Raw genomic sequence first — 27,037 nt, 5'->3', positions numbered from 1 at the left:
CTTGTCAGCACGACATGACTCAGGAGCAGCAATATACCAGGACTCTGAGGACTATTAACCGATCCCTAGCGCATTCTCAACATCGAATTAAATAGCTTAAAAATGGAGTAAATGTGCAGATCGGACGCCCTTAAAAGACATGCCGGAACGACCATCGGAATCAATTCCGGGGGGGTCCCCACCGGCCTCGGCTTATCGATAAAAGAAATCGAGATTCCTCATTCCTGGCGTCTTCCGAACTCTCCGCTGAATTTCACTCCAGTTCTCCTCCACAACATCTTTAGTCCCTCTTTACAAACCCCCCAGGGACCTTAATCTCTCTCCAATGGATCGCGAACAATTTCGGACAGCCGCCTACTCGGCCATTGACGACAGTTAGTCCCAGTTTTCCGATTCCTACACCCCGCACTTCCCCAACCCCCACCCGCACTACACAAGTCCACAAATTCACAGACACACAACCTAACTACTAACCACGCAAAAACAACAGTAATCAACTACTTCGACGACCTTCCCAACCAGCGCGTCGTCCCCACCATCGAACCAGGCTACCTCCGTCCCTTAATCCCGACCTCACCCCCGGAGATCCCAGAACCATGGACCGCCATCCAATCCGACATCGAAACGAAGATCAAGCCGGGCATCACGCACTGGCAATCCCCGAACTTCATGGCCTTCTTCCCCGCCGGTGTCACCTACCCCAGTATCCTGGGAGAAATGTACAGCGCGGCATTCACGGCACCCGCATTCAACTGGCTCTGCTCCCCGGCGTGCACGGAACTCGAGACCATTGTGATGGATTGGCTCGCGCAGGCGCTCGCATTGCCGGAGTGTTTCCTCAGCACGTCGGAGAATCGCGGCGGGGGTGTGATTCAGGTGACGGCGAGTGATACGGTGGCGACGATGATGATTGCGGCAAGGGAGAGACGGGTGACGGAGATTGTGGTCGGGGAGGGGTTCAAGCCGGATACGGTGGAGTATGAGGATCGGATGATGGAGTTGAGGAGTCGGTTGGTCGCGTTGGCGAGTAACCAGGCGCATAGCAGTACGGCCAAGGGGGCGTTGTTGGCGGGAACGAGGTTTCGGAGTGTGGAGGCGCGGTTGGAGGATAATCTGGAGATGACGGGGGAGAGGTTGAGGGCTGTGTTGGAGGGGTTGGATCGGGATAAGTTGACGCCGTATTTCATTACCTTGGGTCTTGGGACGACGAATTCGTGTGCTGTTGATCGGTTCAGGGAGATCAAGGCTGTCTTGGCAGAGAAGGAGCATTGGAAGAGGATTTGGGTTCATATTGATGCTGCTTATGCCGGTGCGGCGCTGGTCGCGGATGAGTGGCAGTATATTTCCAAGGAGTTTGCCGAGGGTGTGGACAGCTTCAATATGAATATGCACAAGTGGCTGTTGGTCAACTTTGATGCTAGGTTGGTGCCCCTACCCATCTACTAACTTTGTTGTACTCCAATGGTGTCTGGATACTGACAACGATAGCTGTCTCTTCATCCGCAACCGCCACGACCTCACCAACGCCCTCGACATCACCCCTGCCTACCTGCGCAATCACTACTCCGACTCCGGCAAGGTCACCGACTACCGTAACTGGAGCATGTCCCTGGGCCGCCGGTTCCGGGCCCTGAAGATCTGGTTCGTCATGCGTAGCTACGGCCTCACCGGCATGAAGGACTACATCCGTAAATCCATCGGATTAGGCGAGACCTTTGCGGGTCTGGTGCGCAGTCGCGCCGATCTGTTCGAGATCATCACCACGCCTGCGTTCGGGTTGACTGTCTTCCGCATCAAGAGTCCCAAGTCGGGCACGACGATGGTGGAAGCGGACAATGGAGTCGCTGTTGCCCAGCCGGATGAGGCGGCGAATGAATTGACGAAGGAGGTGTATGAGTTGGTTAACTCTAGGGGGGAGATCTTCATTACTTCCACGGTTATCTGTGGGGTTTATGCTATCCGGGTTGTGAGTACCAATCCGGCGGCGGAGGAGAAGTATGTCAAGAGGGCTTTTGAGATTTTGGTGCAGACGGCGGAGGAGGTTATTCAGCGGGGGTAGGTGTGTATACCAGTTTAGGCTATTGTAGATATGATTGATTCTGGTTGTAGATATAAGAGATATATTGCATTATGCCGTATTTTTGGGTAGGTAAAGGGGCTATACTAGAACAATGGCTGCTTGGTCAGGAGATATCTAAACAAAAGAAGAACATAGTTCACATGACAGTATGAATTTATCACAAACTCAAACAATGTAAATCAAGCGGATATACCCATCTCCTACAACAAAGGATGAATGAACTATATTTATCTAAGCAATTATAGTACCATATAAGAAGCCATAAAGCATACTGAAAATGAACAAACCGTAGCTCCTTTGTTTCCCTTCCCAATAACGCTATTGCGCAGTAACACCTTAGGGACATGCCAGTTCAACAACTCAAATAAAGCTCACATTATAATGACACAATAGAGACATAGAAGAAGCCATGGAGGCGTGTTCCAAAGTAACACTACCCATGAGAAGAATATATTGGTCATGCTCGTCCCCCTGAGGTACACTACTAGAGCCTACTTAGGTACCAGTGTAATTTGATACACTCCAACTGAACGACAGAACAGGCTTCTGTCGAGTGCCTTGCGTTTTATCGATAATGGACCACACGAAAGACGTATCACCCACTCAAAAGGACAAACCGCCCTTAGTGCGTAAAGTTGGCCTACCTGCGGGCCCTATTGAGAATGTTTCCAACAAGAAGAAGCGTGCTCGAGAGGAGGATAGCGACAACGAAATCATCGATGATCGTAAACGACCTTGCATCCATCTGCTTGATGTGGCCATGAAAGTCTTGAAAATAAATTCTGACAAAAATTCAAAAAGCAAGTCCAATACGGACACTGATGAACGCAGCTCCAGCAACGAGAATAAAGATACGAACAGCTCAAGTGGCAAAGAAACAAGCAAGTCTGATACAGTCTCTGATAAACACAGTTTAAGCAACAAGTCTATCGATACCAAGGACAGCTCAAGCAAGGAACTGTCCGACGAATCCAAGGCGGGCACTGATGAACACAGCGCAAGCAACAAGAAGCTGGATACCACCAATGGGAATAACTCGAACGATGAAGTACCGAGCAAGTCCAACACAGGAACCGATGAACACAACTCAGGCGACATCGATATGGACATTTGCGACGAGGACACCTCCAGCAACAAAGAGTTGGGTTCGTCCAACTCAGGCACTGATAAACACAGCGCAAGTGATATGATTGTGGATAATAGGGATGAGAACAGCTCAAGCGATGAAAATATGGAGATTCGTAGGGCCAGATTGATCAAGAGAGAGTCGGCTTGGAGTGTCGGAAGTGACTCAAGCGACGAAGATGATGATATGGATGTCAGTGATGCGGAGAGTTGGGGCTACGAACATATGAACGATAGTGATACCAACGACGATGAGGACTATCAATATGAACGACCGAGAGGATGGAAGCATATCGAAGCCACAAATACCGACGACAACAACAACAGTAACGACGATGAGGATGACGGCAGGCTGAGAATTCAGCTTATACAACCCATTCATCAAGACAAAGTCAAGACTCGAAGACCAATCATCCAAGAGGACGTAGACGACACATCTTCCGAGGATGAGCTCGAAGGTGACGATTGCATGAGTGATGCAGGATGCGTTGATGTCAGCTCCTCTACTGCATTCCCCGGATGCGAATTTCTCGAAAAGTTCGCCGACAAACCAGGACATGTCCATAATTTGACATCGGGTGGAAAGGAGGTCCTCATCAAAATCACGACATATCATCCGCCGACTCTCATCTGTGCCTCCGTAAATGATCTTCCCCTGAGATCAAATGTCCATGCCAAGATCTGGGGCTACAAAGAAGAGACCGCGGCAGAGGAAAACGTACAACTAGTTTTCTGTGCGCCAAGAACGGAGATTGTGTACGATGACATCAACCCCGTGGCCATGTTGTGGGTTCTTCTAGCTATGCGTCGGTCTTTGTACTCTTTGCGCGTCGAGCTTGCTTTGCTCAAGGACATTGCCGTCATCGTGGACCGGTTCCAGCTCCAAGGTGTTCTGGAGGAGGTTTTGCCCATCTGGCTGCGATATGTCTATCTGAGAGAGGATGGTAAGAACATCCCAAATCACGCCGAACTACTGGATTGGGTCCTGTATATTACGTGGGTATTCCGAGCCGAGAAGGACTTTCGTCAAGCCACGCGCGGTCTGATCATAGATTATTATGCCTTGCCGGATCCGCCAAAGAACCCGTATACTCCTAAGAGTATTTATAATGCCATCTACAACGCCCGAAGGCAGGTCAACGGGGAATTGCAGTCAGCTATCATGGAGCATCTGTGGTGTCTGAATCCAGGAAACGATCACATGCCCCATTACGTGAGGCTTTGTTCGCACGACTTTCGACCAGAGTTGAATGCATGCTTCGAATTCACGCGAAGCCCGAAACGATACAAGAAGTCGCCGAATGGTATTCTTTTGGAGGTGTATAAGGTAGTGAGAAGAGCCGAGGTTGTTGGCATGATGAATGACACATACCCTACGTGCGTAATTCATCCGCATTGGGTTCTACACGGTTGCGAGAAGACGATTTGGGAGTGTTTGGGGATTAGCCTTGATGGAAATATCGTTGAGGAGCTCAGTGACAGCGAGAACGAATCTCATTCTCCGCTGCAGTTTAACTTTGATGCTGTGAACTGGCCATGCACGAAGTGGGTTGGGGAAGGAGCAGATGAATACCCATATCAGGATGCTTTAGCCCGGGGCCATGAAGTTGAAGCAAAGCATAGATCTCATTCGTGATTTTTGCTTGTATGGTCTGCTTGACTGAGCTTGAAGACATGTCTAGTTGTTTATCCTCTTGTTTATATTGAAGCTGAGTATATCAAAGAAGGGGTCGTTGAGATAGAAGCGAGGACATGATTGGAAGCGGGCTGCTCGATCGACGTAGGTCTAACCACCAGTTCTCTCAGCAGCCTGAAACTGACGATTGGGGCGATCAGTGCGGCTATGTTGGACGTAATCTTGGCTTTGGCTATGGGCAATCAAGATTCTCTCTGGTTTGGCACCATACAGCTGGTTATGGTTTGACCAAGTCATATAGTAGCCGGTTGTTGCGCAGCGAGCAGGTATAGTTGAAGCATGGGATACTGTCGCTCCGCACTGTTGGACAATCATTATATTCTGAATTCTAACTGTCACTGTGAGATCTGGCAGGAGCATCGCGTCAAGCTGGAACAAAATGTTTCCGTCCCTCAATCACTTCATCATCCCGGGGCCGTTCATCCTCTGGCACATCTACAAGCTCAAGCTTCTTCGTTGTCAGATCTCTCCCACCACTTCTGCTAAGCGTGGCTAAAATATCTGGCCAAGTTGTTGGCTTGATGATTTGATGGATATGCTCATCCATCAGGTTTCCAATATAGTATACCTTGTTAGACGTGATGATGTATCGAAGCTCTCCGGTCTCCGGGGTTGTTGTGAGGACAAGCGACACATCTTTGAGGCCATGGCATCTGGCCAGGTACGTCTCTCCGGATCCAGGTTCAAACCACCCTTTTAGGTCGGCAGGCCGATTTGTCCATCCTTCTGGGATTCGTGGTGGGGTTTCGGTAGTCTAATCCATGAGATATCAGTATGAACAATTGTAAAAGGCTTGACTGTACATTATGTTGGCTTACAGAGAGATTCATATCGGTGACTTCGAGGGCAGTTTGCTCGTGATGAGGGTTGGGGTAGTTTGGGGTCGGCGAGTCCATGATGGCGGCGACCACGCTTGAGAGCTATTGTCTGGAGGATCAAGTCAAGGCGGCAACTAAACTAACAGTATAATGGAAGACGCCATTCGATGGAAGGAAACGGCAGACGAAGTCACAGCCAAGTGGTTATGCATCCATGCATACCCGGCTAAGTCAGCCATGAGTAATGTTAACGTATTCTATGGTCGAGCGGCCCATCTTCTAATGCTATACAAAGGATATCTTTTCCGGTAGCACTATAGAACGAGGCAGATGGAATACCTCTAAGGAAAACAAGAAAGAACAAGGAAATGTAAGGAGCGTTGGTAATGCTGACGATGTTTCTACCGGCCACAAATAGAAACACGAGAGACATCATTAGAAAAGACGCTCTAATTACCACATTCAAACGTCACCAATTTTCTGGGCTATATAAGATGATGAAACGGGTAGCACGGCGAGGTTTCTTATTGCAGTCCTTGTACTTCTACATGTCAACAGCCTTGTGCTTGAAAATGCTCCTAGAAATGTAACGGACGTGCTGGGACACCCTCATTGTGATAATGACATTCATAGTACACTCTTTCATCTCGTCTTTCCGTGCGGCTGTTGAGATCGGAGATGGACTGTGCCGCGGGAGTTGGGGGAAGGGGGACGACAACATAAAGCTTCTGGAAAACGATATATAAAATGCTCTGCCAATTGTTTTTTCCGAGGTCTAAACCCCGATTTTCAGGCCCTAACATGACCGCTAACAGAGTGATCACCACAAAGTCTATGTAATGCGACGCTCCGTCGAGTAATTCTTGATACCAGCTGGCGGTAGGATCGATGGGTGGTGCTGTGGTGTCAGCAGGTTCTTTGTCGTTGTTATCATTATCTTTGTTGTCTGAACCATAACCGGAAAACTGTTCCCAGGTACTATCATTCATCTGGTCATTATCGTGTGGTTGTCGTCGTTTGTTTCCTCTCCATGGTTATCATTGTTCACCATTTGTCCATGTAAGCGGAGACCTGCTAGACAGGCAGTGTAGCAACGGACCGGGAACAAGAAGCAAGTGTAGGTTTGGACTTGCTGTTGGACTCTATTGACCATTCATCTGGTCTTTGAGCTGTAATTACCGTAGTGTTGCCGGCTGGTGTTCGAGTTAGTCGACGACTCTTGTTCGACGGGTTGCTTGTCTCGAATGATGGAGACAAAGACTGCTATCATATCCCTTAATTGATATATGATGGCCGCACTGGAACAATGAATGTTGAGCTTACTGCCAATTTGCATGATATAGAGATAAACATGAAACAACAATGAACTGCACGTGAACAAAGATATTTGATTTCTACATTGCTTATCAAGCGGAACTGCCCACCACGCAAGAAAGAGCTTGTGCTGATAAAACCATTGTAGAATCATAACAAAGCCACACTATTCATACAATGGGAAGTCCCACTATAGACTACTTATTACATCGACAACTACTGTATTCTTCAAAGGTAAACAGTGTACCAATAACGCACTCCCAAAGCGTATGGTAGACTAAATAAATACTGACCACCCCTTCAAATCTTCAGTCTTTGTCAAGGACGTTTCAACTACGTTCTTCCCAATATACCCTGTCCTCCTTGGACACATAGCCAAAGAAGGCAAACTCCATGCCGGGCATTCCCAGCACTATAGAATGATAGAATCATCATGGATGTATCCGAGTCATGATTCTCAGGCCAAAGATATATAGAGGGTATCTGTGCGTCCTGAGCAGGGGTATTCGTCGACTCCACCATCCCTAGTTCCATCATCTGTTACTATCAGTATCGCTATATCAACGTCCTTTGCCAGCATACGCAAAACTTGAAAGGAATCCATCTGTCGACCATCTATTCACGATGAACCACGTCGAAGAGACCCCTCAGATGGAGGACTGCGAAATGGGCAATGATGGCGACATGGAAATTGCTGATGGGTTGGTGCCGGCCTCTAGCACCTTTGAACCTACTCCTGCCTCCGGCCCCTCTCACTCTCCGGAGGAAGGACTTCCTACCCCGGAGAACGAGAACACCAACGTTGATGATGATGACGCTACGGAGGTAGCTACTGAGCTAGCTTCCGAGGTGGATCTCAACGAAGCCATGGAGGACTTGGACGTCGACGTTGATTATGAAGCGTCCGAGAGTGAGTACGATAGCGAGGACTATGAGGAGAAGATGGATGATGCAGATGATGATGGTGATGGTGAAAGCGACTGGGAGGACGACAAAGAAAATGCTGGTGATGATGACGACTATGATCCCGACAATGTGCCCACCCAAGACCGTGATAACAACAGCATCGAACAAGCCATCAATGATGCGCACGATGGCCCCAAATGTCCCTCGCCTTCTCATCATGACGATGATGATGACATGGAAGATTTGGACTATACTGAAGACGCGGACGAGGCTTCACCTGGGGATGAGGATGAAGGTGACGAGGATGCTGGTTCGGACATGGACATGTCAGAAGACAGCAAGCAGGAGGAAGAGGGGGATGAAGGCGAAGAAGAAGAAGAGTTCGAAGAGGAGTCAGAGGATTCGGAGGATTCGGATGAGGACTATGCCTCCGTCGAACCATTCCCTGGATGCGACTACCTAGAACTTCACGGCGCCAGCCCAGGAGTTGTTCTTAAACTACCTCCCATGGAGAGATATGGACAATATAGAATGGGGAAACGTCGTGTGGTGATCGAAATCACAACATATGATCCACCCACCTTGATCCGTGTGCCTGTCATGAATCTGGTCCTGGCATCCAAGACCTTTGCCGACATCTTCGGATACCGACCACGGAAAGGCGTGCACCCCAGCGACCGGGAACACTTTGATGAGAATGAGCTCATTAGCCACAAGAAGTTGTCGTACGATTACTTCAATCCAGCGGCTATGCTGTGGGTTCTCCAAGCCCTGACGCACCGATGGATGCTCCTGCCCCGACACGCCCAACTCGCCTTGCTCAAGGACATCGCGGTGATTGTGGATCGATTCCAGCTCCGACAGGCCATGGAACCCCTTTTGGCCGGTTGGGTGGAATATACCTCGGTGGATCCGCAAGTCCATGTGCCCACGCGCAAAGAGCTCGTGGACTGGGTGCTGTTCATCACCTGGGTGTTTCGGTCCAACTCCGGAAAAGACTTTCGACAGGCGACACGAGGTGTGATCATGGATTACACGTTCAAATCGAAGCCCAAGAATGCGTGTCTGCCGTCGGAGATGTATAAAGCTATCTACCAAGCTCGGATGGAGCTTTACCAGGGCTTAGCGAACATCGTTCGGAACTACTTGGATGCCTTGGCTGCTAGCAAGCATGAGGACTGTCAAACTCACTGTGGACTTCATCTGATGGGTACTTGGAGGAGTATCCTTGCGGTCCTCGAAGACCCCCGAAAGTACAAGATGTCGCTGAGCCGGATTCATCAGGAAATCCAGACGCGGGTGTTGGCCTTCGAGGAGGTTCCTGGGTCTCCCACCCCTGGGTGCTGTGAGTCGCCCGCAGGAATCCTGCGAGCCTGCGAGGAAATGATGAGACAGGTGCTGGGAATTGACTGTGATGGGAATCCAGTTCGGAAGACCGACGAATGTCAGCCTGCGTGTTCTCATCGGCCGCGGTTTAACTTTGGAGCAGTGTCCTGGCCTTGTCTAGAATGGCTGGGATGCGAGGCGGATAAAATGCCGTGCACGAAGATGGGTAGCGAGAAATGGACACTATAAACGTAGAGGCTTCTGTTGTATGCTGTTGAGAGGAAGCTTGGGCTCTGTTTAGGTTAAGGTTGGCTGAGAATGAACGCACTCAGATATTTCCCCGCACTTGCGCCTGATGCATTATTAATGCAGTAATACTAGAGTAGACTCCCTCTATCTCTGATCTCTTCTCTCTCTCTCCTTTCTACATATCACGCATCTAGTGTCTATCAACTTCATCTCATCATGCCTATTGCCAGAGCAACCATCGATGACATCGTCCTAGCTGAATCTCCTACCTGGGAGACAGTTGAAGGGAACGTCTACGTAAGTCCCAATCACCATAATATACCCGATGAAACACCAAACAATTAACCACAATCGAACCAGTTCCCTCCCACTGCCATCCAGGATAAATCGCTCTTCGTTCCAACTGACCTATCAACCTATTGTCCCTGGAAAGGAGACGCAGCGTATTACTCTGTTGTCATCGGGGGTAAGATATCCTCTACTTCTTTCGGTCTAACCTTCTCTATAAGGGAGACACTATACGAACAACTAATGCTAATAGTCTGGTATACAGAGAAGACAATCCCCAATGCAGCGTGGTATTATCCCAAGCCATATGATGCTGCTAGTAACATCAAGGATCATGTTGCTTTCTGTATGGTCCTTGTCTTTTTCTTTGTGGTGTAGGTTATTTGCTAATGACTATGGAGCTAGATACCAATAAGGTGAATGTTAGCGTGGAGGAATGAATTTGGAAGTAGTTAGTCGAGGTTCTTGTGTTGTGAGATTCATTTTTCAGACTACATGGAGTACCTCGGGATATATGCCCAACGTGCAGCAGGGACTACTTGTACTTTGTCCTGATTCACATCGTTAGGAATGATATGTCCTTAATTGCATACTTTTAGAGTTATTTTAGATCCGTACTAGTCTTGGGACATGTCTCCCGTCTGCTCTACAACTAGATGCCCCATATCATCTAGTTATACTCTTTACTGGCCAGGGCTTCAGAAAGAACAATAATCTACTCTAACCTGCTGCTGTCAAAAGTCTGACCAAACAAGCACCCACTCACTCCTCAGCATTCTTCACCAGTCCATGCCTCTTCTTCATATGATGGATCGCCGCCTCGGACAACTTCCCAACCTTCCCAATCTTCGAAATCTCCACCATACTGACCTCCCAATCGAAATCCCTCCGGAACTGGCGCTGTATCTCCACCGCCATGAGCGAGTCCACCGGTAGCTCGGCAACATCCTCTTCGGACATGTCCGCTGTCTGCGAAACCTGCTGCGCCAGCTGCTGGTTCAGCTCGCGGGCCAAGCTTCTCTCCGTGTCAGGATCCTCCAGCAAGGCCGGGTTTTGCTCCACTTTCCGCATGAGCTCCCGGATGACGGATCCCGTCGCAGTCACCGTTTGTACCTCTTTCACCTCGACATTGGCGTAGAGGGCGAATCGCGCGTCCGACGGCGGCCATGCTGTCCGGACAGTCGGGTTGCTGGTCGGCCGCGTATTTCCCAGGCCGATAATACACGTGTCTGATGTTGTTGTTGTTCCCTGACTGCTGCTGCGAGATGGGGATTGGGAATTGCATTGGCGAATTGCCAGTTCCAGCCCTTCCAGGAGTTCCTCCTCCGTCAGCAGCCGGACGGATGCGGCTTGCATCATCTGCAGCACCTTGGGATCGCGGCTGACAAGACCACCACCATCCTTGACGGCTCCGAGAGCAATCGTGGTGGACGGGAGCCCCAGGTGCCGGCGGTAGCGGGTGAAACTGTCGAGAAAGGTGTTGGCGGCGGCGTAGTTGGCCTGGCCAGAGTTCCCACAGACGCCGACGATGGAACTGAAGAGGATGAACCAGTCGAGCGGCGGCCGAGTCAAGGTCGCGTGGTGGAGATTCCAGGTGCCCTGGACCTTCGTGGCCAGGCAGCTCGTCCAGTCATCGTAGGTCAGATTGGGGAACGTCTTGTCTTTCAAGAGTGCCGACATCTGGAGAACCCCAGCCAGGGGCCGGGGACATCTGGCAATCGCCGACTCAACATCGGCAGCGGCGGCGACACTCCCTGCCACACAGATGACTTGACAACCTTGGGCTTGTAGATCCATGATCACTGCCCGATCGGCATCAGATGTTCCCGCAGAGCGAGACAGAACAACCAGATGCCGTGCACCGCGCTGCACCATCCACAGGGAGACGGAGCGTCCTACTCCGCCGAGGCCACCGACGAGAAGATACGATTTGTTGGGAGAGAAGCGGACTGGCGGCAGCGAGGTCGGGGCCAGCTCCATGGGATCCAAAGGCATTCGAATCAGAATCTTCCCCATGTGAGTGCCCTGCTGCATATATCGGAAGGCATCGGTCACCTTCGCCGCGTCGTAGATCGTAGCAGGGCGGATAGGCTTGATATAACCACGAGCATACCAATCTTCAAAGGACTGCTTCGCCCTGCAAAAAAAAAAAGACCCAGTCAGATAAACGGCCACAAAGCCCAAAGCTCTTTCGATAGTTACGTGCATGGATGCATCTCTGAGCGACTAGCGGGGAGGGGGGCTACTTACAGGTAATATTCCGGAGATTTCTCCTTGGCCAACTGAAAGAGGTCAAACCCGAAATAAGACCGATTCTGGATAAATGGGGCCATTGCTAGCTGGCCATGGCCCAGAAAGTCCCGTTTTCCAATCTCGACGAATCGGCCAAACGGTGCCACGCATTCCCACGAGGTATGCAGAAGCTTTCCAACCAGAGAGTTCAGTACGATATCCACTCCGCGGCCCTGAGTCTCAGCCATCAGATTCGGGAGGAAGTCACTGTTGCGGGAGCCAAAGATGTGATTCCGCGGAATGCCAAACTCGTTGACCAGATATGCCACTTTCTCCTCGTTCCCCACCGTAGCGTATACCTGCAGGTGACAGAGACAATATGGTCAGTCAGGCCCAGTAAAGAACGGATAGAGTCACCCCTGTCCACACGGCATGTTTCCATTGCTATGCTTCAAAACCCTACCTCTGCACCCATCTGTCGACAAACATGAATGGCCGCCTGGCCCACTCCTCCACAGGCCGAATGAATCAATACAGACTGGCAAGGAGAGCGCAAACGTCAGCCAACTTGAAGAGGCATAGTGAAACGGGGGGGTGGTCTCCCGTGCGTGTGCACTTACATCGCCCTTTCGGACCCGCGCGAGATGACACAGGCAGTGGATGGCGGTCATGTAAACGGTCCCCAGGGCTGCAGCATCTTGCAGGGGTGCACCTGCGGGGATTTTGAAGCAGTACGTAGCATCAACGACTCCCCGAGTGCCGAAAGCTCCCGAAGCCAATACCAAGACGCGGTCACCGGGCTGCAGGTCCTGAACGTCGGATGCCACACGCCGAACGAGCCCAGATCCTTCGAGTCCGAGCTCGTCCACACTTCCAAAGACACCCATCCCCACTAGCACATCCTGTATACATGGGCATCCAGTCAGTCCACATCCCCGGGACAAGTAAACGAAATGATATAAATGCAGCGATTGGAGAGTGAAAACGGAAGAGTTACCCTGAAGTTCAAGCCGACGTAGTGTACATCGACCTCGACGTGCCCTGCCGCCAGCTCTTCTGGAGAATCATCTGTCGCTACCCACTTTATGGTATCGATCAAGCCCAGCGTTTCCATATCCAGCCGGCGTGGGGACAGCGTCTGCGGTGCGGGTGAAATGCGTGCCGAACTCATCCAGTGGCATCGACCAACGTGAATGGTTCCCTGGAAGAAGGAGAATTCCGACTCACCCGTTGCTAAATCGGCATATTGCCGCTCACGCTGCAGCTTGCCAACGACCTGAAATAGCGCTCCGGCTGCCTCCTGCGTATAACAGTCCGTTTCGAAAAGAGAGATACCCACAGCCGCCTCATGTCGGAGCGCACGCGTCAGTCCGTGGACCAGCCCGAATCGAGGGTCGACACAGGCCATCTGCGAGGTATTGGTGACCCAGATTATGTGAGACTGGTCAGCTGCCATCAGGAAGGATTTGAGGGCGATATAATGATCCTCGGGGATATCATTCAAATATGGCCCATCCAGGTCCAAAAGGGAGATAATCCAACCATCTGTTGGGGGAGTGCCGCGCAGAGTCGTCCAATTTACCAGGCAACCTCCCTGGCGGAAGCGGGAGGCCACCTCGCTTTCCCAGGGCCTGGGAGAGTCCGTTGAGTCCGTTGTCAAGATAGTCACCGTGTGATGAGTCTCAGCCTGGGCCCCTGGGTCAAGCACACGAGTGAGGACGGTGAAGTACGTCTGATGAGGGGGCGGCATATCGTAAGCCATTGCTTCGTTGCCGATAAAGCCGGCATTGCGGAGTTCGATATCCCATTCTTCCGGCGATAGATACGGCTTGCGGTTGGGTCTGAAGTCTTCCACTGATGTCCACTGAATGAGGGACCCCTGGTTGAAGATGAGCCAAAGGAACAGCAAGTAAGGAATAGCAGACATCAAGAGACCAGTCCAACTCACCATCAAATACTCTGTCATCAAGGATGGCTCTGCGACATGGATAGTGAGTTGTGAGACAGTGGCTTATGTAGGAGAGGCTGCCACACATACCAGGGTAAAGCTCATGCAGTAATAGTCTGCCCTGCGGTGCGAGCAGCTTCCGTATATGTTCAAGGGCCGGTGCAAGCCGCGGAATCGTGTGCAACTGTTCTGTCCTCAGTCAACTGAACATTGATAATAGCCCTGATTGGCGACACTGACGTTGGAAGCGATAATCAAATCATAACTTTGCAGATCGAACCCCTGTGCCTCGGGATCAGTGGAGATATCGAGCAGAGCATAGTCGATGTCCTCCTGTTTCTGGAATTTCTGCTGCAGGGCTTTGAGTAACTCTTCACTGCCCTCTGTGATAGTGTACTGGGAATACTGTCGTACACCTTCAGAAGACTGGAGGGACCGCAGCACGGCTTCTGTCGCACTCCCCGTTCCAGATCCGATCTCCAGCACTCGGGTAGTTGGGTGTGAATGACCCCAAAGGGACAGGAAATGACTCCAATCACACTGCGATTGCATCCATCTGTTGTATCTTTCGAGCCGACCCTCCACCTCGAGCACATCAAGGGCTGAGACCTCTCCAAGGGCAATACGACGGCAATTGTCTGTGATCTGGCTGATGCATTCGAATACAATCGATCGATTATCTTCGCCACCTGCGTTGACACATTGGGATAAGATTTGCGAGATTTTCTCCTGCCGCGACTGATTGCTGTTCCCAGCGTCTGATTCTGCTTGAACGGCGTCATCTCGCTGTCGCAGTCGATTGGCCTGGGTTGTAACCCATCGCTGCCACTTGATCAAGTGATCCTCCACGGCGGTAATCTCCCTGAAACGGTCAGACGCTTCCAGGATTGAGAGCTCGCAGAGCCGATTGGCATCCTGCCACAGTTGATCTTGACTCGAGCCCGGATCACTGCGAAGCAAGGCATCCGGCGCGATCATCTCCACGTCCGGCATCCATCGGATTTGCGAGCACAGGGGCTGGGGATTTTCGAATCCCTGCGTCAAACTGATCGGAAAGCCAATGAGGCCCGAGACAGAAAAGACGGTCCGGTCCCCCGCCGACCCTCTGATATCCGCTAGGGCTAGACCCGTGTTCGGTCTGTACGTTTCACAATCGAAGCTAATCTGGGGCGCGCTTCCTCCCACGTATATCTGGTCAAAGGCAGACGGGATTACAGCTCCCCCCGATATGGTTTGCATTCGTGTGGAGAGAATGAGAGTGGGCTGCAATATACTGTCCATGGTGGCTGGGTGAAGCGTATATTGGGGGTTTTTCTCGCCCATGTCGGCCACAGTGCCAGAGGCCCTCACCTCGGTCGAATGGAAGGTGACCCTTCGCAGCCCCTTGAAAGCGGGACCGTACATGAGTCCAAGCTGTTCAAACATCCTATAACATTGGTCGACATCCATCAACCGGGTATAGGGCGTGACCTCGCTAAACTTGGGTGTGTGTTCGACCCCTGCTCTGGCCGCTCCACTGCAATGCTTGATCCAGCGGTCTTCTCTCTCGTCATACGACATGATCGAGAACGTATACCATTCAGAGTCGGCGATATCCGAGATTCGTTCCCTTTTCAGGGTGGTGAGCGTCTCAAGCTCATCCAACTCCTTGAGTAGCAGTGGAGTTTTGAGGACTAAATTGCGAATGGAATAATCCTCCTGGCTTGGATGTAGCTGACCGATAGCTGCGCCGATCATACCGATATAGCCCGTAGCCGGGAGAACGATGTTTCCCTGGAGGACATGATCCCCAATCCACGGTACATCCGCCAGGCGCAGAATATTCCTCCAGGAAGGTTCCAAATCCGATGACTCCACTACACGATCGCCGAGGAGTTCATGGTGGGGATACTCTCGGAATCTCCACTTGCGAGTCAAGCGACTCTCATGTAGGTACCTGGTGGTGTGCTGCCAGGGATATGGAGGCAAGTTGCCTAGGGTGACTCCTTGCCCATTGATGGCTTCCAGGTTGACTGAGACCCCATTGGCATGCAGAGACCCGGCGGTCGTCAACAATTGATGCCGTGCATCCACCGCATGACGGATGAGTGTGGAGACATAAACCTGTTTGGCTTTCGATCTTTGGGATTGAAATATTTGGCGGAGAGGTGCCGATAAGGCAGAGTGCGGTCCAATCTCGAGGAAGGCTCTGGCTACCGGGGAGGCCGCCAGGATGTCTCGGACAGCATCACCAAAGAGCACGGGGGATTGCAGGTTGGACCGCCAGTAGCGCGCATTAAGCTCCGAAGGTTCTCTGATGGGCTCTGCTCTGACGCTGGAATACAAAGGCAGCATTTTGCCTGAGGTATCAATGTAGGGCGAGATGCTGGCTTCATAATCCTCGCCTAGTTCATACATATGATCTGTCGCCAATGCTCAGCCCAGTCAATCAATCATTAGGTCTTTGCAGCACTTACGGGAGTGGTAGGCAATTGACACCTTGAGTCGTCTGCATAGAGCGTCCGGCAGTTTCGACTTGATCCGGTCGATGATGCTGTCGAGCACAGGCGGATCCCCAGAGAGCGTGATGCTGCTAGGGCTGTTGTGACATGCAACAACCACGCCAGCTTGCAGATATGGTTGAACCTCCTCCGAGCTCATACCGATTGCAGCCATAGCACCCATGCCCTCTTGCTGTTTGGCAACTAAGCCGCGGTAGTAGGCGATGATGATGGCTGCTCGGGCTGTGATCGCACCGGCAGCGTATGCTGCTGCGATCTCCCCACTCGAGTGCCCTACAACACAGGATGGTTGAATGCCCCAGCTACGCAAAACGTCAACGAGCGCAATCTGAAGAGCCGTGCAGAGCGGCTGGGAGAACTCGGCCTTATTAACTCGACTGTCTCCGCCTTCCTTACACAGTTCATCTATGCCAAGTTAGCCGGATGGGTTCAATATTCTAGCATTGCTGCTTAAGCGTTGGGAAAAGCGGGCAATTCACCATGCAGTGACCAGCTGGGCCTGTCCGGTAGCTGCTGGAGTGTTGTGGTAAGCTGCATGATGCAGTCTCGAGCAATTGGGAAGGCCTGCATCAGACCTTGCCCCATCCCCGCCCACTGTGCTCCTTGGCCTGTAAAAACCCACACCAACTCTGGAGCAGTATTCACCGCGATCTGGAAGCTCGACGAAGACATGGACTGGTTCATCTGGGTCACGGTGAATGCCCGATGTGATAGATGTTCTCGTCGAGAGCCGAGTGTGTAAACCAGGTCATGGAACAGAGACGGGTTTTTCTCAGCGTACCCTACGACCTGTTCAATCCGCTCTCGCAGACTCTCTGCGCTCCTCGCGGAGACCACAAGAAGACGGGAGTTCTCGTCAAGGGACTCTCTGGGTGAAACTACATCTTTTCCGTAGAGACCGGCGCTGGAGTCGAGAATAACGTGTCCATTGGCGCCGCCAATACCGAAAGAGTTCACGCTGACCCGGTGACTGCGCCCCTCCGGCCAAGGTATAGGGTCCAGTGGCACCTGGAGCATACCATCCTTGAAGGGGATGTTGGGGTTTGGTGTATCAAAGAACACATTTGGGATAATCGTCTTGTTCTCGAGGGAGACCACCGCTTTGATAATGCTCGTGATAGCGGACGCCCCTTCCCCATGACCCAAGTTCGGCTTAACCTGGTGCTTCTTAGTACAGCCCTACGCACGCATGGGCGAAATGGCAGAAGTACTAACAGATCCAATTACTACTCCTTTGCCTTTAAAGAGCTTCGCGACAGCCGAAGCTTCCACTGTATCTCCAGCTACAGTCCCGGTTCCATGGCATTCGAAGAAGCCCGTTTGGGTGATATCGTCAATGCCCGCTTTTTCGTATGCCCTTTTGACCAATGATACTTGTGAGCTCTCACTGGGACTCGTGATGCTTGCCGTTCTACCGTCAGAATTGGTCGTGGTTGCGCGGATCACCGCTCGAATGGGGTTTCCATCCCGTATAGCATCCTGTAGCGACTTAACGTACAGCGCATTCACTGCCTCGGCGCGGCCATAGCCATCAGCCTTTGCATCAAAGGTTTTGCAAGTGCCATCTGGGGACAGAACGCCGTTCTCCGACATCGTGACGGTCATTGTGGGTGCCAGTATCAGACTTGTTCCTGCCACAATAGCGCCACAGGAGTCTCCCGAATAGATTGATTGACAGGCTTCATGCAGCGCAAGCATCGATCCCGAACAGGCTGACTGTAGGGTCATGCTAAAGGTGCAAGCTTCAGTCAGGGACACAAACGCAGTAACTGAGGACTAGTTCTTACCTTGGACCCCGGAAATCATATTCGTAAGATACCCGGTTCGACAGAGCAAACTGCCCCGTTCCCAGGACGTGGTAACGATCCGTAGCTTGGGGATCTTTACTCGCCAGATCGAGCCAGTCTTCACCGTACACCGCAACATAACAACCGACGTCTTGTCCCTGCCAGCCGGTCTCTCCCGCACTTTCCAGACATTCCCAGACGACCTCCATAAGCTTACGCTGTTGAGGGTCCATGCGTTTCGCCTCTTGATCGGAGAGCGAGAAGAACCGCGCATCGAACAACATGGGATCCTCCTGCAAGAAATATCCATGGCGGGTTTTAGCAGCACCAGACTTGGTGTCGCTGTAGAACGAATCGATCGTATATCTAGTGCTTGGCACTTCACACACGCCGTCTTTCTTCTCAAGCAAGAACTCATACAGTTCGTCAGGCGATCCGACTCCCCCGGGCAATCTACATGCCATTCCAACAATGGCAATGGGAGGGGGAATCCACTTTGGTGTATCTTCCTGCAAACCTGTTAGTGTATAGTTCGGATCCGGAGACGTATACACGTTGGAGAGCAGATTCAACTTAAGACGCGCCTTGCTTTCGTCCTCACACGATTTGCAACGTGATGTGTCCAGAGTGACGGACGCCATACTGTAGCTTTCTATCGTAGTATAGAGCTGACTTGCCAGAGGTTTCAAGAATGAAGATTTGCTGGCTGCAAAAGAACTCAGTGTTGCAAAGACATTTAACTCGGCCAAGGACAGCCCTTAGATACATCACCAAAGAGGCGTCTGGGGATAACCTAGGCAAGGGGATTTGTAACATTTGTTATGCACCGCGGAATAGCCATCATGTAAGGACCGCCTGTCCACTCCAAAGCATGCAGGTCTCGGAAGGGTTGTCTACGAAATAGAGGACCTTTCCTTCTAACCTTATGTTGGCTCTAGCTCACCCAGTGGATTGGTGGGTGGTGGTGGTAGTGTCCAGCAAAGCAACTGCGCGCTCCAGGCTGGAGCTCACGAAGCCATACCTACGGGAATTTACATCTCATGTATAGTCAATTCATTCCTCGCTCTACTGAGATCATCGATCATGCTGTAGGCAACCTGCAAGGCCACGCAAGGACAGGAGGACGGGGTCTCCATCAAGCCTCTGAGTTAAACTTTTTCAGCTGCTCTGTCAACTTACGCCCCTGTTTCTCCACCCGCGCTTTTACATACTGCTCGAAATTGTGACCAGCTAGTGACAGGCCGATGGGGCCGCCAGTGGTTTGGAGATGTCGCGAGCGAGAGCAGTCGACAAACCAAGTACGGTGGATGCGATATATCTGCTCGAAGGCGTGCCTTACTAGAGCGCCATTCCGTTCTTTATTCAATTTGGCCATCTGCGATGCCAGATCTTTCGGTCCATACTTCTGCCATTGGGCTGTCAAATCACCGAAAGTTTGAATCACGTACAGCTGGCACCCGAGATGGACCAGACCCCGGCTCTCGCAGGCAATATGAAGAAGGCATCCGTTCACGACTAGGTCCACTGGGATCTCGTCGACGATTGCCTCCTGCGAGAACCTTTCCATCTCGCTCATGGATCGGTAGACTCCACTCTGTGCATAGAGGTAGAATGCTGTATCGACCGGCACGGACCCGGCAACTCCATATAGCGGATATGGATCGCGGATGGCTGGCCCAATGCTCGTTGGTCGGACCACCAGAACCGGGAGGGACTTCTGGTGGGCGAGAAGCAGTCTCTCCGAGAGATACTTCGCCTGGCTATAGGTCGTCGGGAATCGATCAGCATACGGCGACGAGTTCGTAGCCACAATGGAGGCCACCTGCTCCTCGGGGTCGGGCTCGTCCGCGGCAACCTTCAGGAACCGTTCCTGGGTGGTCTCGTTCGATAGCAACAGACCGACCAGGAAGGACGAGATAAACACAAAAGCCCGCAGATGCGTCATTTGCGATGCAAGATGAATCATATTCGTCATCGCCGAACAATGCTCTCTCACCGCTTTTTGGAGCTCTTCCATCATCGAGATGGAAGCCGCGCCGTGGATGACCACAGTGACTTCCTGCTGCAGTCTGTCCCGATCCGCCTTCTTCAATCCCATATGAGGCTCGGTGGTGTCGCCGATGAGGCAGTGGACTTTGCCGGTGTCGAAGATCTCTTCGATTTGATCCGGCATTGATGTCTCCCATTTGTTCATGGCCTGTTCCAGAGAGCGACGACACAGTACGTAGATCTTCGTCGGCAACTGCACAGCCAATTTGTATAACATACATCCTCCGAGGTGGCCGGTAGCCCCGGTCAGGAAGACAACTTGGTCTTGATACCAGCTGGCATGATCAAGGGGGGAAGAATCGTGTGTCATGGTGGTCGTCCTGCGTGAGAGCGGTCCAGGACTGTCCGAGTTATTGCAGAGCCAGACTGTTCAACCCAACCTGTTCGGTATAGATGTTGTATTTATACCCTTACTCATGGCACTATTTTCAAGGAAACACGACGTGGGGGCCCCCCGAGGACTGACTGCACAAGCCTGAGACACATTTACATCGATTCAATACCTCACGATCTGCTTGGGAACCATTGATGTTGTACAAACAGACCGCCTTACTTCCATATGTAGGTGCCCTGGATCCCACCGCTACTTCCAATCTTGCGGATTTCTTGTCGATCACACTTGTTCCAAAAGGGGCCGAGGTTTATCTCTGTTCTCGCAGCTTTCCAGTACACATGCATCGACCTACGTATATGAGTGACCCCATGTTTTGCCTTTCTCTTGCCTAACCCGCTGAGCCAAAGTATACCCACTGTATTCATTGATCCCTTGCTGCGTATCCTCATGCCAGCCATATCATTGGCGAGGAGCACCTAGAACATGCACGAGACTGACATCACAATGGGTCAGGCTACCGGTGAAAGACCTCACTATATGAGCTTGGCTGGCGACCAGCATCATCAGCGACGTTGTGCAGCCAGCCTACTGATTACCTAGGACACCTTGAAGCTCCTGTAGGTAATTGCTGGCCATGTAGAAGGTGAATGAGACTACATGGATCCAGCATGGGGAGAACACGCCGGGGAAATACATTCTCAGGAGTGAGTGAAGAAGCCGTCCCGGAAGCACCGAGCCGAGGGCTGTGAAGCAATTGCGGCTTCATGGTCTGATTGATGCCAGCCGTCAAGTTGATAATGTCGAAAGGGGTATGCCAGAAAGAAGATAAGAGATAGAATCGAAGTGCAGAGGGGAAGGATGTCCAGCCAGTCCAGGCGGAGGGGGGGGAATGAAGCAGTCAAGCTGCCAGAAAGGCCCGGGAGTTTCACAATATGAGCCGGAAAATTATTCCGCAAGAGAAGAGATCTTATGATATTCTGATAGCCCAGGCCTTGTGACCCCGAGCTTCCTTTTTTCCCTTCTAGTTCCTAACCCGCAGTGAAATGAGTGAATGTGTCGCCAATACGGGCTTTGCCAGAGCTTTCAGATGGGCAGGCTACTCGCTAATATAGCACATCAACTCTCACCCCGAACACAGGGTTTACCACAGTTGTACATGGTACCAGGTGACCTTCCACCTACTTCAGCGACGGCTGGCTGAACTGAACTGAATGTCTTGACCTTCCAGCAGGTTTAAGAAACCATACATGTACGTCCCATCAGTCCGCATGCAAGGACGCAGTGGAGCTTTACATACGATAGCAAGGGACAGGATAGATATACATTCTATCTATCCTTGAATCGGTAGGGCTGTAAGTGCCGTCACTGGTCAGTGGTTAGTCGTCATCAATCCTCATGGTATAAGGTAAAGCTGTTGAGCCTCAGGGTGGGATGCAATGGCTCTTCTTCTTGGAGGCACAAGGATATTGCAATTCCTAGCTAGTAAAGCTGTGGAACAAGCGGGATTTCAACTGTATCGACACAATGAGCCACTCCCATTGGTTGAAACAGCACGGAAACATGTTCCTCCAATGCAATCTCGTCATGTCATTGGTGATGTTGAACGAGAATGCTCGGGCCGTTCGTTGGAATGCTGTCCGTCGGCACTTGGTGTGCCCTCCCTGTCTCGGAGGTGTGGAAAGACTGTGCATGACAGATAGTGGAGAAACCCCCAGTTTCTGTAGATCGTTTCAGCACAATTTACGCAGTGCCCAACCCTTGCTGCGACCCCTTCCCGTAAAGGTCTTGCCTCTCAGACATGTAGGATTACCCTTCTTCTTCTTCTTCTTCTTCTTCTTCTTCTTCTTCTTCTTCTTCTTCGGAATTCCGTAAACAGACGATTGTTATTATCACTATAGGCCAGAAGAAGCTATTGTTCTCGTTCTTCCCTATCGATGTACTGACCTCACACCGGCATCATGGCAAAGCCAACCGACGACGTAGAGCTGTCCCCCACGGACCTGGGATTAGCTCGCTTTGTTGAAGCGCACCTGGCAATTGTGCTGCGAACCAAGCCCAATCCGCAGGATTGCGAGAGAGCTGTACAAATATTACTGGCTGCGTATCCCATGCTGGCAATGCGAATGGACTTCTGGGTATGTCACTGCCTCCCTCTGACTCTACTACATCCGACGTTGCGAAAGGCTTGATTTGATGTGGATCTCCTGGCTCCAACAGCGCACCAAATTCTGCTCCTGTGATTATCCCCAAAAGATCTACCACAGCCGAACCGTGAAGAAGGATCTCAATCAGGTGCTGCCCTGTCGGACGGCGGAGGTGGGATCTCCCCCGGTGCAACTCATCGACACGCAACTCCTGGCCGATTGTCTGAATTTCAACCGAGACACTTGGGGAGAGATCTGTGGTGAACCGGTGCTTAGGATCACAGCAGTAACCTTTAATGATGCGTGGGCCGTCCGCTTCATAATATCGCATACACTGGGGGATATACGAGGTCGGTCCCTTGCACCTCATCCCACTCGTACCGGGTTTGCCACGATGTTGCAGTGACGGTGGGCCCAAACAGATGTCCGTTATTCTAATGGGATTGTGTACAAAAATAGCTTTGCATTGGATCGTCGAGTCTTTCTTCGTCCTCTTGTCCGGACGTGAAGTCCCGGCTGTCTCGCCGATTCGCTCCAATCTGGCCTTCAACCCGGAATACATCGATGGCTGGAAGGCCCTGTCCACGTCAGGAACGACGCACCCGGTGGCCAAGGATCATCAACATGATATGGTGGCAGGCTGGTTTCGGACAATCTCGTCCGGGGTGCAACAAAGGCTCTGGTCTGCCTACGATGCCTACTCTCCTCGACGCCAAGTACACAGAAGCCTGTTCATCCCGCAATGCATCGTCGACCACTGGGTCCAGAAGGCGCAGGAGGCAGGTGTACGAGTGACGGAACATGATCTGCTTATGGGATTTATCTACGAGGTACGCCGACGTATATACCTATAGTATAGCTTAAGCTAATAAGCCAAGGCCACATATCAAGCCCTCTCCACAACACCTCACTTCAGCTTCTTTATCGGGTTCCAACAGCACCTTCAATCCCCCAGTCCCCTCGGAAACACCTGGTTTCTAATCCCCATTCCTGATCTGTACAAATCCAAATCCAAAGCTTCTCCTTCCACCCCGTCCACGTCCAAAAATCACTCATCATCCACTCTGCTCCCCGCCCTCTTCCTCCACGCCCAACTCATCCGCCACACCATCACCCAATGCCGCCATCCAGCCTGCTTTCCTGAGATCCACGAGCAACACCGTCAACTTGGGACTACCCCCTGGCGGCCCGGCCATTTCGGCACGCGCACTCCCCATCTGAAAATCTCCTGCTGGACGAAACAACCATGGTATGACCTCGACTGTGCGGGAGAGAACCCCGTATTCACGGACATGGAATTGCGTTTCTATCGGCTGTTTGACCTCCTGGGTGTGCACGGTGCGAATGACTTTGTCGGCACCATCAAATGTACCGGTAGTGGCAATGAGACCCTGGCAGGGGGTCAAGAGGGATACTGGGTTGCTGGGCAACTGGCGGAGATTACTTGGACGACGATGTTCAATATGCTGACGACATTTTCTACTACTACTGCTACTGAGCCTTCTGCGAGGGCATAGTTCTGGATTCTGGACCGAAACGGAGGGCCGGAGGAAGGCTTCAATTCTATTTCAGATCCTTACATATAATTGACTGATCAATCCCGCTCAATTAATATGCTTGCTAGCTATGCAAGTGCTTCATAACGTCGTAAAGGTGCGTAATCTAAAATGGTACAACCTGGAACAGAGTGTATATCAAGTCGATGCTCTGAATATCGGTTGGTATTGCGAGGAACGGACACAGATCATCCCCGGGATAACTCTGGCCCTGTCAACTCATTCAACAACTCCGTCCAGTCTGCAGTATCCAGAGCTAGGTCGTTGCCCGTCTCAAGCATCTCCGTCCAGATGTCCTCCAACTGTCTCTGAGGAACATTATCACTAGCGGTAGCTGGCAGGTGTGACGGGGCATTGTTCGATTCAGTCATAGGAATTGAAGCGTAAGCTTGTGTAGGGCCTGAAAAGGGACGTGCTACTTGCACCCCATGGAAAACACCAGTAGAACTATTGTCGCCCTGCTGTGGATCCAGAGTCTGCTTTCCAGTTCTCCAATGCTTCTGCAGCACACCCATCATTGCATTGATTCCTTCCCTGACCAGGGCAGACGACTCTTGTGCCTTACTGAGCATGCGGCAGGCATCAAGTACCTCTTCCTTTCGCTTCTCGGCTAGGATGTCGTCCCAGTTGAAGCACACGTCCAGTAACAGAATCACAGCGGCGGTGAACACATGATGCATGACCGACCAGACGACCGAGTTGGGCGGAGTATAGTTTGGTTCGTTTCCGTCCATGATCCTCTTGATTTCTAGCACCTTGCGGGCAGACTGCAGGCAGATTACGTGGGAATACGAGTATGCTGGTTCACGGGCTCCTCTGATGAAGAAATCCCGGTGGAGACGGCACAAGCGTGAGAAGAACCCCTGTTGCAGGAGACAGCCTTGCCAGGCAATGGTCGGGCGCTCTTCGTAGAGCGAAGCGAACCGTCGTCGGGAAGTAGGATCCAGGCGGAAGAAATCGGGAATCTCTGCCACGGCTTGATGGAATTTTTGGTCGAGCTCGAGGATCTTGTCGTATCGTGCCTCGAGGCCATGGAGATGCTCGTAGGATGTTGCGTCAACTACCTCCCTGCTGACGGCAGCTAGTTTCAGCCGTTGGAGGGAAAAGGACATGTCTGTGGGGGTGGAACTTGGCAGTGATACCATGTCGTGGGATATTGCATTGTCGTCTATGTTCAATGGCTGGTTCACGTTCATGTGGTGCGGTTGGATGAGATATGTCCACTCTTGAGGGCCGGTGAGGAAGCCCAGTAGCCTGCGGATATTAATAATTGGCACTAGAGTCTGCTGGGTACTAAATCTCACCAGTCGAACGACGTCAGATCCCACCAAAGCCGTCTCTTCACTTCCAGATCTATTGCGTCGTAATCACTTCCCTCCCTTTCATTCCGAAACCGTGGAGAATCAATGCAGTGAAGCATGAGACTTTTCGCTTGGCTGACAATCGCCCCATGCACAAAGAGGCCGCTCACAGATGGTGGAATGTTCCAATTAGAAACATTATGCATGACGACCATGGTGGCCTGTAAGCCCACGAGCGTTGGAGATAGAGAGTAGTGGCTCTGGATCAATGCAGCACCAGTAAGAAAGGCAAACTCTTGGCTGCGCGCTTCCGCGTCAGTAGATGCCACCACGGATCGCTGCAGACATAGAGAGCTGGCTAGGATGCCGAAAAGCAGCGCCAGGTGATTGAGTTCCACTGGCGCACCGCTTTCGATGCAACGGTAAATACCATCTATTTGGTCCTCTACACGTCTTGGCACGATGATATGGTAGAGGTAGTCGATGTAGCGATGGTAGTATCGAAAGAGGTCCAGAGCCTCCGCTTTGGCAGGAACATAAGTAATTAGATTTATCGACGCCGGATTCTCATCGATGGCGGACCGATTCATGTACGGCATGGACAGCAGGGGTCTTGAATGGCCTGTTTCTCGGATCAAGTTCGGATTTCGTCCTCTTGCTGGATCATCTAGTCCATCTCGAAGCCATTTCGGGGTTGCTGTTGGCACCCGGTCAGCCATGTGAATGTTCTCCAGCCAGTCTGCTGTGAGCAGTGACTCCCGGTTGCATGACCGCAACGGAGCTGCAGTAGGTTCAATAGGCGCATTCTCGGTACCCGGAGGCACACTTGAGTTACTGGCAGGGGTTGTTTGCTCCACGCCAGCCGGTGATATTGGTTTTGGGACCACCGCGGCTTCTGGTCTTCCATAACAGCATATCAACCGGCGCGCGGAGCAACTGCTGCAAGGCTGCTGGCGATCGCATTTGATCTTCTTCAGCCGACAAGAGTCGCAAGAGACGGGATCTTGTCTAGGAGCGCGTCGGGAGGTATGGGGCATCTGTAATGGAGCCTTGCGCTTCATGATGATGTTTGTCGTCTGGTAGTAATTCAACCTGGAGGCGACTGATGAAGGGGTCACGTGAGTATCAGCCTGGCTTCAGAAAGCAGCCACTTCACTTCTGTGCTGAAACATGTAGAGAGCAATGTTCGGTGTTGCTGAAAGAACTGTCGACAGTTTCTTGCGATAATGTGAAATTGTTGTTGTCCATGAAGAACTGCCTCCGCCCGGAGGCTCCGCGGACAGTCCGGGCCAATGGCATCGAGCATTAGCTTCACTCTACAACACTATGAAGCCCTGTTCCTCGGAGGGTCCGGGGTATACAACTTCGAAATATAGCCAGTGT

General features: G+C 51.6%; 9 protein-coding genes across 9 annotated transcripts; 5 read left to right on the top strand and 4 right to left on the bottom strand.

Moving 5' to 3' along the window:
- Nucleotides 1-248: 248 nt before the first annotated feature.
- On the top strand, nt 249-2,231 carry ASPBRDRAFT_173020 (putative aromatic-L-amino-acid decarboxylase). The gene is made up of 3 exons (XM_067619737.1): nt 249-374; nt 491-1,421; nt 1,489-2,231. The coding sequence occupies exons 1-3, from the start codon at nt 326-328 to the stop codon at nt 2,057-2,059; spliced, it is 1,551 nt and encodes a 516-aa protein (XP_067482475.1). The 5' UTR covers nt 249-325; the 3' UTR covers nt 2,060-2,231.
- Nucleotides 2,232-2,654: 423 nt separating this feature from the next.
- On the top strand, nt 2,655-4,841 carry ASPBRDRAFT_118852 (uncharacterized protein; the record flags this gene model as incomplete). Its single annotated transcript, XM_067617199.1, has 3 exons — nt 2,655-3,128; nt 3,342-3,441; nt 3,505-4,841. 3 exons carry the CDS (start codon nt 2,655-2,657, stop codon nt 4,839-4,841), a joined length of 1,911 nt encoding a protein of 636 aa, XP_067482474.1.
- Nucleotides 4,842-5,196: 355 nt separating this feature from the next.
- Nucleotides 5,197-5,846, bottom strand: ASPBRDRAFT_669219 (uncharacterized protein). Its single transcript, XM_067628808.1, has 2 exons — nt 5,720-5,846; nt 5,197-5,655 (listed from the first exon to the last, which is right to left on the bottom strand). The coding sequence occupies exons 1-2, from the start codon at nt 5,795-5,797 to the stop codon at nt 5,266-5,268; spliced, it is 468 nt and encodes a 155-aa protein (XP_067482473.1). The 5' UTR covers nt 5,798-5,846; the 3' UTR covers nt 5,197-5,265.
- A 1,314-nt stretch (nt 5,847-7,160) lies between these two features.
- On the top strand, nt 7,161-9,550 carry ASPBRDRAFT_40506 (uncharacterized protein). Its single transcript, XM_067624368.1, has 2 exons — nt 7,161-9,049; nt 9,131-9,550. The coding sequence occupies exons 1-2, from the start codon at nt 7,658-7,660 to the stop codon at nt 9,512-9,514; spliced, it is 1,776 nt and encodes a 591-aa protein (XP_067482472.1). The 5' UTR covers nt 7,161-7,657; the 3' UTR covers nt 9,515-9,550.
- A 139-nt stretch (nt 9,551-9,689) lies between these two features.
- On the top strand, nt 9,690-10,401 carry ASPBRDRAFT_40505 (DUF427 domain-containing protein). The gene is made up of 4 exons (XM_067624367.1): nt 9,690-9,811; nt 9,875-9,980; nt 10,068-10,148; nt 10,208-10,401. The coding sequence occupies exons 1-4, from the start codon at nt 9,731-9,733 to the stop codon at nt 10,240-10,242; spliced, it is 303 nt and encodes a 100-aa protein (XP_067482471.1). The 5' UTR covers nt 9,690-9,730; the 3' UTR covers nt 10,243-10,401.
- Nucleotides 10,288-18,911, bottom strand: ASPBRDRAFT_669197 (uncharacterized protein; the record flags this gene model as incomplete). The annotated part of the gene is made up of 12 exons (XM_067628807.1): nt 10,288-11,939; nt 12,053-12,393; nt 12,498-12,572; nt 12,655-12,936; nt 13,032-13,913; nt 13,983-14,011; nt 14,073-14,166; nt 14,223-16,384; nt 16,439-16,888; nt 16,963-17,641; nt 17,699-18,212; nt 18,271-18,911. 12 exons carry the CDS (start codon nt 18,909-18,911, stop codon nt 10,565-10,567), a joined length of 7,524 nt encoding a protein of 2,507 aa, XP_067482470.1. The 3' UTR covers nt 10,288-10,564.
- A 494-nt stretch (nt 18,912-19,405) lies between these two features.
- Nucleotides 19,406-20,629, bottom strand: ASPBRDRAFT_73406 (uncharacterized protein; the record flags this gene model as incomplete). Its single annotated transcript, XM_067629210.1, has 2 exons — nt 19,406-19,413; nt 19,450-20,629. The coding sequence occupies 2 exons, from the start codon at nt 20,627-20,629 to the stop codon at nt 19,406-19,408; spliced, it is 1,188 nt and encodes a 395-aa protein (XP_067482469.1).
- Nucleotides 20,630-22,528: 1,899 nt separating this feature from the next.
- On the top strand, nt 22,529-24,402 carry ASPBRDRAFT_40504 (uncharacterized protein). Its single transcript, XM_067624366.1, has 4 exons — nt 22,529-22,788; nt 22,871-23,147; nt 23,257-23,627; nt 23,676-24,402. Exons 1-4 carry the CDS (start codon nt 22,612-22,614, stop codon nt 24,312-24,314), a joined length of 1,464 nt encoding a protein of 487 aa, XP_067482468.1. The 5' UTR covers nt 22,529-22,611; the 3' UTR covers nt 24,315-24,402.
- A 139-nt stretch (nt 24,403-24,541) lies between these two features.
- ASPBRDRAFT_28171 (uncharacterized protein) lies at nt 24,542-26,715 on the bottom strand (the record flags this gene model as incomplete). Its single annotated transcript, XM_067622481.1, has 2 exons — nt 24,542-25,607; nt 25,658-26,715. 2 exons carry the CDS (start codon nt 26,713-26,715, stop codon nt 24,542-24,544), a joined length of 2,124 nt encoding a protein of 707 aa, XP_067482467.1.
- Nucleotides 26,716-27,037: the final 322 nt, after the last annotated feature.

This window comes from Aspergillus brasiliensis (assembly GCF_001889945.1).
Source record: "Aspergillus brasiliensis CBS 101740 unplaced genomic scaffold ASPBRscaffold_3, whole genome shotgun sequence".
NCBI classification, from domain to species: domain Eukaryota; kingdom Fungi; phylum Ascomycota; class Eurotiomycetes; order Eurotiales; family Aspergillaceae; genus Aspergillus; species Aspergillus brasiliensis.
The sequence above is the reverse complement of the archived record's forward strand: the minus strand, read 5'-3'. Positions and strand labels throughout refer to the sequence as shown.

Coding starts and splice junctions, on each gene's coding strand:
- ASPBRDRAFT_173020 (XM_067619737.1), top strand. CDS start 326: ATGGATCGCGAACAATTTCGGACAGCCGCCTACTCGGCCATTGACGAC. Junction 375..490: donor CTACTCGGCCATTGACGACA/GTTAGTCCCAGT, acceptor CAAAAACAACAG/TAATCAACTACTTCGACGAC. Junction 1,422..1,488: donor TTGGTCAACTTTGATGCTAG/GTTGGTGCCCCT, acceptor TGACAACGATAG/CTGTCTCTTCATCCGCAACC.
- ASPBRDRAFT_669219 (XM_067628808.1), bottom strand. CDS start 5,797: ATGGACTCGCCGACCCCAAACTACCCCAACCCTCATCACGAGCAAACT. Junction 5,656..5,719: donor TCACCGATATGAATCTCTCT/GTAAGCCAACAT, acceptor CTCATGGATTAG/ACTACCGAAACCCCACCACG.
- ASPBRDRAFT_40506 (XM_067624368.1), top strand. CDS start 7,658: ATGAACCACGTCGAAGAGACCCCTCAGATGGAGGACTGCGAAATGGGC. Junction 9,050..9,130: donor TCTACCAAGCTCGGATGGAG/CTTTACCAGGGC, acceptor TGTCAAACTCAC/TGTGGACTTCATCTGATGGG.
- ASPBRDRAFT_40505 (XM_067624367.1), top strand. CDS start 9,731: ATGCCTATTGCCAGAGCAACCATCGATGACATCGTCCTAGCTGAATCT. Junction 9,812..9,874: donor CAGTTGAAGGGAACGTCTAC/GTAAGTCCCAAT, acceptor CAATCGAACCAG/TTCCCTCCCACTGCCATCCA. Junction 9,981..10,067: donor TTACTCTGTTGTCATCGGGG/GTAAGATATCCT, acceptor TCTGGTATACAG/AGAAGACAATCCCCAATGCA.
- ASPBRDRAFT_40504 (XM_067624366.1), top strand. CDS start 22,612: ATGGCAAAGCCAACCGACGACGTAGAGCTGTCCCCCACGGACCTGGGA. Junction 22,789..22,870: donor CAATGCGAATGGACTTCTGG/GTATGTCACTGC, acceptor TGGCTCCAACAG/CGCACCAAATTCTGCTCCTG. Junction 23,148..23,256: donor TACACTGGGGGATATACGAG/GTCGGTCCCTTG, acceptor GTACAAAAATAG/CTTTGCATTGGATCGTCGAG.